This window comes from Asterias amurensis, chromosome 22, assembly GCF_032118995.1.
Source record: "Asterias amurensis chromosome 22, ASM3211899v1".
Classification (NCBI taxonomy): Eukaryota; Metazoa; Echinodermata; class Asteroidea; order Forcipulatida; family Asteriidae; genus Asterias; species Asterias amurensis.
In genome coordinates, this window is record NC_092669.1 from 12,299,244 (window position 1) to 12,309,801 (window position 10,558).

The 10,558-nt window shown below is 37.9% G+C and overlaps 1 protein-coding gene across 2 annotated transcripts in view; it reads left to right on the top strand.

Moving 5' to 3' along the window:
- The window catches only part of LOC139953856 (vesicular glutamate transporter 1-like), an 81,536-nt gene extending 74,580 nt beyond the window's left edge, over positions 1-6,956 (top strand). For both annotated transcript variants that reach the window (XM_071953439.1, XM_071953440.1), the window contains 5 exons: positions 199-348; positions 841-973; positions 1,484-1,594; positions 2,468-2,595; positions 3,474-6,956. In XM_071953439.1, the coding sequence (XP_071809540.1) occupies positions 199-348; positions 841-973; positions 1,484-1,594; positions 2,468-2,595; positions 3,474-3,818 (867 nt within the window). In that variant the 3' untranslated portion in view covers positions 3,819-6,956. The remainder of the gene's footprint in view (positions 1-198; positions 349-840; positions 974-1,483; positions 1,595-2,467; positions 2,596-3,473) is intronic.
- Positions 6,957-10,558: the final 3,602 nt, after the last annotated feature.

A 10,558-nucleotide genomic window follows, 5' to 3' on the forward strand; every position in this document is an offset into this window, starting at 1 on the left:
ACCAATAGTGTCTTGTGCCTTTAAAGGGGTACTGTCGCCAAAATCAAAGTAGGTTTTTGGCTCTACATGATTAAAGGACGTCACTAACCACCACAATAATTAAACGTGCACGCGCTAAAGGCTATAACTTTTTATATTTCTTTTAAGCCCAAGTTTTGTACAACTGCTGATTGTTATCATGTTTTTGTGTTGCCATAGTTTCTAGAGACGCCGTGGAGGAGCTTCTTTACGTCACTTCCGGTCTGGGCCATTATTGTAGCTAACTTCTGTCGTAGTTGGACGTTCTATCTTCTACTCACTGGTCAACCCTCCTACTTCGAGCAAGTATTCCATTATGAAATATCTGAGGTAATAATAACAAAAATAATAATAATATAAACATGGATATAAACGCACGTTTCTGACAACAAGGTACCCAAGGCGCTTAGTTTTTTTTTTTTTTTTTTTTTTTTTTTTTTTGAGAGAGAGAGATAGCCTTTTGACGTTTTTGAATTCTGAGACCCAATTATGTAGCACCTTCTAAGGGTTTACGAGGCGCTGCGGCTCGTTCAGCAGCCACAGCCAGGAACACCGAGCAAACCCCTTCTCTTTTTGATAAGTGTACTGGGTTCTTTTACGGCGTTACACAACACACGGACCAATGTCTATACGTCCCATCCGAAGGAAAACACATCGTGGTTTAGTGCATTGCTTTAACACCATAAGTGTCATGACTTGGACTCCAACCCACACTCTGCTGATCAGAAACACCAGTTGAATCCGCTGATCTTAACCGATCGGCCAAGACAAGCAATAGCGGCCTATATCACACAATTTTAATGTTCTTTAAATGTATTTCAGGTTGGTGTCGTATCCGCACTACCCCACCTCGTCATGGCTATTATAGTCCCTCTTGGTGGGCAGTTAGCAGATTTCCTCCGGCGGAACCAACTTATGTCAACCACCACAGTCAGGAAACTATTCAATTGTGGCGGTAAGTAAAATCAATTGGAACACTTATAATGTCACCTCGTCATTGCTCATGACGCCGCACAGAAAAGTATTGTGAACATGTGAGACTAAAAAGTACGCCACGGTAACAGAGCATTCACTGTTGCCGCTTCAAAACTCTGGAACACCGTCCCTCTCAAAATTAAAAATGTTTCTGCCTTTTACAAACATTAAAAACTGTTTTGAAGACTCGCTTGTTCAAAAAATGTAGCTACCCCATTCTAAAGCTTGTTAATCTATGTGAACTTGTTTAACTTTTTCATATATTCATTTATGCCTTTGTTATTGCATAACAAATTTGTGTAAATGTGTATCTTTGTCTTTTGGTGTTCTTGTGTATCTTTGTGTTTTGGTGTTCTTGCCCTGGTTTTATTGTCTTCAAAGACTCCAGCACACAGTACCATATCACAAGACGCAATATTACGCACGATATATATTAAAATAATTACTCTAACGAATATATATTGTTATATTTCTATTAATTTGTGTTTAGGTTTTGGAGGAGAAGCAATCTTTTTACTATTCACGGCGTATGCAAGAGGTAAAGAGATGGCAATATTTTGCATGTGTATCGCTGTAGGCTCGAGCGGCTTTGCAATTTCAGGTAAGTTAATATCGCATTCCCTGATTATTCTATGTTTGTGTTGAGTTTCGCTCACTTACCTTTTCTGAAACAGAAACTAAGAGATCATCTGATCACAATGGTCATGAATATCCAAAGTTTGAAGGCACTGGCCACGTTTTGTAATTGTCTTCCCACTTGATGTATCCCAACATGTGCATGAAACAACAATCAGTGACATTAAGACTGAATTGATCATTGAAGTTGCTAAAGAATTTTGTATGAAAGAAAAAAACTCTTCTTGCCCAAATATGTAAGCTAATGCATATTAAATGCTTCAGGCTTGCAGGGTTTCAATATTTGAGTGAGAAATTACCTCTTTCTAAACAAACTATGATACTTCAGAGCTGTTTCTCACATACTATCAACAGCTCCCCATTGGCAAGTAAAGCTTTATGCTAATAACTATTTCGAATAGATACCAATACTGTCCAATGTCTTTAAACAATCCGTTGATCTGACAGACAGCAAACACAAGCTGATGGGTTTACCTTTGGTAATTACTCAAAAATTATCGACCATACAAACGTACTTGGTAAATGGCAGTGGATAGCTATGATACTTGACAAAACATTGTTATGAACTTAGACGAAACTATAAATAAATAGTCAACTTGCGAGTACAAACCATGTGTAAATCTCTTAGGGTGAGTGTTGGCTCTGAAAACAGCCGGTTTGGTCTCGACGCTTCGTACAGTATACACTGCTCGTCGTTGTTATGATAGACATTCTTTGTAGTAATGTCGTTTTGAGAAGAGGTAAAGTTTGATTTTTCACTAAACAATGAGCTTGGCTGTTATAGCAAAACATGAATATTTTTGTATTATGTAATGTCTCTGTCTCTTCCACTGTACAGGCTTCAATGTAAACCATCTAGACATTGCACCCAGGTACGCTAGTATACTAATGGGCATATCCAATGCAGTAGGGACCCTAGCTGGCATGATATGCCCGGAAGTGACGTCATCACTAACTGTAAATAAGGTACGTGTGTGGCACCTCACCATAGGACGCAATCTAGCCCTAGCCTAACTTTAGAACCCTTACCCCTATTTAGCAGTAACATTTAACTGCCAAATGGAACCCAATCCTTGCCTAAAGCATGACCTAGTAAGCTGGGATGATATACCCATAAGTGACGTCATCACTAATTTTAAATAAAGTACGTTTGTGGCACCCCATCATGGGACGAAATCTAGCCCTAGCCTACCTCTAGAACCCGTACCCTTAGTTGTAACCTTCAGCCGCCAAATGGAACCCAACCCTTGCCTAAAGCATGGCCTTAGATGGGATGATATGCCCAGCAGTGACGTCATCACTTACTGTAAATAAGGTACGTGTGTGGAAACTCGGTGTAGCCCAAGAACGAAATACAGCCCTAGCCTACTTCTGAAACCCCTTACCCTTGGCTAATAGTCAATTAGCCGCCAAATGGAACCCGCTCTTGCCTCAAGTATTGCCTTAGCTTGGACGGTTATGTACGTGTGTGGAATCTCATTCAAAGAGGACGAAATATAGCCCTAGCTTACTAATAGTCACCTTAGCTTCACAATGAAACCTCAAGTATGCCTTAATTATGGCTTTGCTCCACTATAAACCCTTACCATTATAAATATTGTTTGTCCCAAGATATGGCAAACTACTTCTGGTAGCGCCCTCTTTTGATTTCTCCTCCTACAGCCCATGTTAATTTCCTCTATGGGGGACAAAATCACCGGTGGACAGAATTCTCTGGTACACCAGCTCTTCTAAGGGCCACCACTATACTAGCCAAAAAGATTCCTAAAATCTGTCACCGCAAACCTTACTTTTATCATAGGCCCTACTTAAATTTGTTCTCTTTCAAAACTTGTTTCCCCCAGTCGGCAGACGATTGGGAGAAGGTGTTCCTAATCGCAGCCTGCGTCCATTTCACCGGTGTGCTGTTCTACGGCATCTTCGCCTCAGGCGAGAAGCAACCCTGGGCCACCCCAGCAACGAAGCCTGCCCTCACCGAGATGAACGGCACGGGACCGGGGACAGACATAGCCGGGTTGGTCCATAAAGCCAAGGGGTATGGGGCTCTACAGGAGAGCGCCCTCTCGGGGGAGACAGTGCTGAATGGGGGTTTCATGCCTCAGAATAATGTGTATCCTGACATGAAGAAGGAGTTAGTGCAACCGCAGTCTTCGGAGGAGAGCAGGGACGAAGAAGATGAGTCTCCTTGATAGTCTTTAAGAATTATTATAAGATGTATACTTGTCTTAATAATGGCGTATTGTAGTGGGGCCCCTCTCTAGTTAAAGTGCTGAATTAACAATCAACTTTGAAGGGGTCAACCTTTTGCAAAAGAAAAAAATCTATCTATCAAAATACTTAACACCGAAGTATAGTCAGTGAGCAATACAAATAATTTTTTGTTTTACCCATTATACACCGATTTGTGTTAACATTTTATACTCAGTACTTTCCCGAGCTGCGTGAAAACAAAAAAATCACAGGCATATTACTCGGGTGGGATTCGAACCCAACACCTCTGCCATTCTAGAGTAGTGTCTCACCAACTAGCCACCGAGATTGCCCAGTAGCAGCTAAAGGCAGTTCGAATCCTATATTTAGCAGCGGGTTTAAAGACGCTGGACACTATTGGTAATTGTCAAAGACTAGTCTTCTCACTTAGTGTATCTCAACATATGCATAAAATAACAAACCTGTGAAAATTTGAGCTCAATTGGGCGTCGAAGTTGCGAGATAATAATGAAATAAAAAACACCCTTTTCGCACGAAGTTGTGTGCTTTCGGATGCTTGATTTCGAGACCTCAAATTCTAAACTTGAGGTCTCGAAATCAAATTCGTGGAAAATTACTTCTTTCTCGAAAACTATGGCACTTCAGAGGGAGCCGTTTCTCACAATGTTTTAATTCATCAACCTCTCCCCATTACTCGGCACCAAATAAGGTTTTATGCTATTTATTATTTCGAGTAATTGCCAATAGTGTCCACTGCCTTTAACGATGGAAGTTTGAATCGTTGCAAAATTTTCATCATTGATTTATAAAGATAATATTATAATCAACGTTAAAAACGTGGTGAAGCGATATGTAAACTCATGCAAGACAAAGAACGTAATACTTAAATTATTGTTTAGTTTTGTTTAATTGATTGAAAATCATTCGTCAGTCAATGTTGCAATATTATGAAATTAATATCATTATTATAGTTATATTTTTTATGTGGATTCAGTCAAATACAGACGCCAAGTATTTGGTTGATGGAGTTATAGTCTTTAACCCTAGCCTTGTAGTATATTTATAGACCCGATATATATATATATATATATATATATAAACTAAAAACTCTGTTTAGAGTTTGAACACAATATTGTACCCACTTTTCAAATAAAAGGTTTGTTGCATTCAAACACGCACAATGTTTTTTACAGGTGGGTATACAACTAATGCTTTTTAAACATGTGTCGAAGTTCTAAACACTGTTTTTACTGTGTAATTTTATGTAAGTTGTTTTCAAAGTTGTGCAAATTGTTTTGTAGAGTTGTTTGTTCATATAAACACATTTTGATTAATGGTAGGTGCTTTGACTTATAGCGGTCTCACACAAGTACAAATAACGAGGGCACACAGTACAAAAATTGAGTGAAGAAAATACATTTTATTTTGTGTGTCTTTCTATGGAACGAATTGCTCCATGGTCTTTCTTATGCTGTGTCCACAATGGCGGCTACAGCTAGGAGCAAAGTCGGTATATAATTGTTCAGTTTATTTTTGTACAACTATCTCCAAATTATTACGCAGTCATCTCAGAGCACAATCGTAAACAGTTCATTGTTTAAATTATTCACAATTAAACAAAATAAGTATCTTCAAAAAATGCGATATACCTTCATGGAATGTAACACGAACGGTGATTGGTCAGCGTTGGGATTTCATCTACAATCTTGACCAATAACGGCCGAGTGTTGTCAAGGTTGTGATGCAACCAGTTCTGTGGTTGGTTGAATTTTAAACACTACGTTTTAAATAACAATGCCGTTAATTGAATCGAAGTTGTTGGCTACGGCTTCTAAGCAGCAGGAGTCATCCAAAGCCGAAGTCACTCAAGTAATCACAGTGCAATTGTATAACGACCAACGTGATTGGCTGGTCGTGATCACACTAAACTGCCTTTTGACCAATGGCGAAGAAGATAACAGAACTTGCTTTGTAACAACGAATACGATTGGCTGGTTCTGAGCATGATGCGCGTATCCTAATCGTGTCACGGAGCAATAAAATACTAGTGCAGTTTTAGTCTATTGTAAATAATCTATCAAATTTAAAACGTCTTTTTGTTTGTCATGTACAAATGGAAAAAAGAGTAAGCGTTGTTTCAAACTGGGCAATAATAACTATATATCTATATGCTTGTGATGATAGTTTATTTGTCTATAGAGTTTTAAGTGTGTAAATAAGATCAGCATAATTTATTGGTGTGGGAATTTTATTCGGTGGAAAGGAGAGCTTTCATCTTACGCGTAGATGGTTCTTGAGCGAATGTGTTCTGTCTCGTTTTGATTTTGGTATTGTGTAACTTTTTGGAATGTGTTGTTACGAACGAGTTTAGACTTTCACCAGGTCTATTAATCCGAACCAAGGCTGGACGAAAGACTAGTCTCGCCCATCATGTAAAGAAAGTCACATTTTCTTGATCTGAGGTGATAAACATATAAAACACACTGGATTTACTGTGATAATAGTTTCAAAACAGTATCGTGATTATATTTGTTCATTAAGGGGGCAGCAGCTACTTGTGCTTGTATTAATAATTTGCAAAGTGCAGTTATAGTGTCGATCATTATTTTTCGTGTGTTTTTATATTAACTAGGCTCGTTTATTCAGAATAGACTAAGTGATGAATGTATTAAAGGTAATATGGTTATATACAACTCAACGGGATTTGTTATTTTTGTGACTACAAGCACAAACTATCAATCACTTTCTTACATTCGTCTGATTAAAATGAAAGTTGCATTTTCTCTAACGGGCCCGTGCGGCACCCAAATGTAGCCCAAGTCCCAAATGTAGCAATGTAGTCTCAACCATGTACATCAATGTAGTATTGGATATGAATGTACCCGTATGTTTATCCAACCTAAACTGTAGCCACGAACGTGTACTTTAATGTAGCCCGGTGTACATGGAATGAAACTCATTGCCTTCGGGCGCTTTTGGGCTATAATGTCCGGAGTGAAAGGAAAACAAAAGTGAGATAATCCGGGGCACAGTGATTTATAACTGTTGACTATTGTACGGGATTGAATACGTTGGGTAAGTGGAAGCCAGTGTAGTCTTGAGAATTGGTTTAGGCTTACTATAAAAAAGCGTTTGTTATGATACTGAAATTGTTTGGGGAAAAAAACTAAAAGTAAACTATTATTATTCCCAGAAGCATACACCAACATTGTGTGCTTTTTCTTTTACTACGTGAACTTTCACGGTTCAACTTTTTGTAGAACCAATGTTTATTGACTCAAAACAATTGATGACTGTGTTAGTTCATGAAGTAAAAGGAAAACCACGCCATTTCGAGGGGATGTTTCTATTTTAACATCTTTCTAAACATGGGTGCGTTCGATTGGCTTCCCTGGGTATACCTCGCGGTGCTTACTCGGGTGAGCACTCGGGTGGACCCCGACAGGAGCTAATCGAACGATCACACTCGCCCTCTCGTGGTGACGGCATACACCTCAGGTCACCCATAGTGACCCTTTCCACAAGCAGGGCACTGGGGGCTGACCCGGGTGAGCCTCTGCAATGGCGTCAAAGCTATTCACATACCGGGGGCAGACTAGGGTCGACCCAGGGAAGCTTTACGAACGCACCCATTATACCTCACAACGGACACATTTGTAGCCCAAAGCGCCGAATCTACTGCAATGCGTCGAGATTTGGGCTACACTTAGGCGCACACACACGGTTTCGTGAAATTGGTGCTCAAAAGTATACTTTAAAGGAAGTAAACCGTAATTCTGGTTTTAAAATTATGTGACATTTTACTATACCGTATACTCAATACTTAATTAAATTTATATAAACCGTCATGAATTAGAATGAGGTGTTAAGACAATAGACCATTGTTCCCCCTGTTGGTTGTAGACGGTAAAACTTGAGAGTGGTAGTAGAAATATATAATAATCATTTGTACGTTACTATTGTCTGATATGAGATTGCAAACAAAAAATGTGGTATTTTTATTTCTCGAATGATTTTATTAATATTTTATTTCAGCGAATTGTATCTTTATTTTTGACCATGTTTGATCTTAGTAGACGAAATAATAAAAATATATATATATATATACGATTTTACCACTGAACTATTTGTTATTGTGTTGTCCTTTCGTGTTTGAGCGGCTGTGCAAAAAAGAAAGGGTCTGGAAAGTGGGAGTTACCCTTAAAAAAAAAAAACATTTTGTTTTCGCCTAAATATAAAAAATGAAAAAAAAAAAAAAAAATATATATATGAATATTATTGTTTGTGATTTGCATAATTTGTGTTGTTGATAATTTTTGTTAACATGCTGGACTGTCCCAAATTGCTTACTCTACTTCCCTTTCCCAAATTTGATTAAAAAATTATTAAACCAATCTCTTTTGATTTTTTTTTACCAAAATGTGATTAAAATACTGGACATTGCCCCATGTGTTTTGTTTTTTTCTTCAGTTTTTTTTTACCAAAGGTTGATCAAAATTCTCGACTTACTCTTTTGTGAATTTGTAAACCTTTGCCACAAATTAAAAGTACTGCTGGGCTTACATTCCTCCTAAGTGAATGCTTTTATTTGTTGCCCAACATCTTATTTAAATGCTGGACTTACCTCTTGTGATTTTTTTTCAAATTCGTTTCACCCAAGTTTGAATAAAACGTGCTGGGTTTGTTCCCCTGATTTTTTTTTTTCTAAAATAGAAATAAAACGCTGGACTGGCCTGTTGTGATTATTTTTCCTTTTTAAAGGCAGTGGACACTATTGTTAATTACTCAAAATAATTATCAGCATAAAACTTCACTTGGTAACGATTAATGGGAAGAGGTTGATAGTATAAAACATTTTGAGAAACAGCTCCCTCTGAAGTGACGTAGTTTTCGAGAAATAAGTAATTTTCCACGAATTTGATTTCGAGACCTCAAGAATAGAATTTGAGGTCTCGAAATCAAGCATCTGAAAGCACACAACTTCGTGTGACAAGGGTGTTTGTTTCTTTCATCATTATTTCGCAACTCCGACGACCAATCGAGCTCAAATTTTCACAGGTTTGTTATTTTATGCATACGTTGAGCGACACCAAGTGAGAAGACTGGTCTTTGACAATTACCAATAGTGTCCAGTGTCTTTAACCGAAAACATATTAAAATGCTGAAGTACCTTTCTTTATTATCCCATATTCATGAGCTAAATCTTATAAAGCTGGATTTTTTTTCTTCATATTTTTTATTTTACCCAAATTGTATTTAGCCTTAAAGGACACTATTGGTAAATACTTAAAATAACTATTTGCATAAAACCTCACTTGATAACAAGAATTTGAGGTCTCGGAATCAAGCATCTGAAAGAACACAACTTTAACGACCAATTGAGCTCAAATTTTCATAGGTTTGTTATTTGATGAATATGTTGAGAAGTTAGAAGACTGGTTTTTGACAATTACCAATAGAGTCCACTGCATTTTATAATGCTGGACTATACCCTTTATGACTTTTTGTTTCATTTTTTTTTTTCTTTTACTAAATTTTTGATTAAAAAGTGCTGGCTATGCCCTCAAATAATATTAAAATGCTGGACTCCCCCCCCCCCATGTGTTTACTTCATCTTAACCGAACATTTATTAAACTACTGCACTAACCCCTTATAATTTGTTCCAATTTATTCGCCCAATTTTGTTTAAAAAGCGCTGATCGCACACGCGAGAAACAACGAGCGCCCTCTCTCATCAGAAACTACAAAATTGAAAAGGACTCTCTTTTCACAACCCTTCGGGTAGTATTCAACATTTATAGCAAATCATGTCAACAAAACTACCGAAAGATTGAGTTGGGTGAGTAAACGTTTACTTATAGCATTCGTAGAAGACTTCCAAGAGTGAATAATGTTTTTAAAAAGTAGTAATACTAAAGCAAACTTTAGGCTTGGCTGTTATAAGGCGTGGCGGGGATTGTGAAATACACGGGGTGTAAAATTCCAGCCCGTACCAGTTTTTGTTTCTGTGCAACAACTGGAATTCCTTAGGTATTGATTTTATTTAAATTTTATTTTTGCTGTATCTACCTTTATCGTGCTGTTGGGACTTCACCTTTGATACCGGACCTACACTTTGGTGAACATTAAACAGTGGCTTTGAGTGAAAACCTTAGCCCACAGACCATGTTAAGTCAGTTCCAATCACAGTAACTCTAAAAAGTCAAATCAGTACCCGATTTCATGGCTTTGCTCACCGTAAGCAAATAATCTGCGCTTGCGTAAGCAGGGAATTCTGCGCTTACGTAAAACGTTTGTTAAAGGCATGCGAACGGACAAAAAACATTTTCAACATTCTTGAGGAAAAACATGGCAGTCACAAGCGCTTCAACATTCGTGCGTGCAAGGTATGTGGGACTACGTTTCAATTTTGTGATCTACTTCTGTTACATAACACAATGTATAGGCTAACGAGGTGCTGTGGTGCAATATGCTGTTAATCAAACCAAAGTAAAATAGAACATTGCTCACTCGATGCGTTCTCAACTAAACCTAATCAATGGCTACCCTTTTTATTTGCAAAGCTATTGACAACATAGGGAAACAACTACTACGATGAACATAAAAATCAGTTGACAGAGCGCCGGGACGTTGCTCTATAGCCTGCCGGTTCAAGTCCCACCTTAGTCAGATTATTTTGTTTAATAACCCCAAATAATTCATGTATACTTAGTTTAA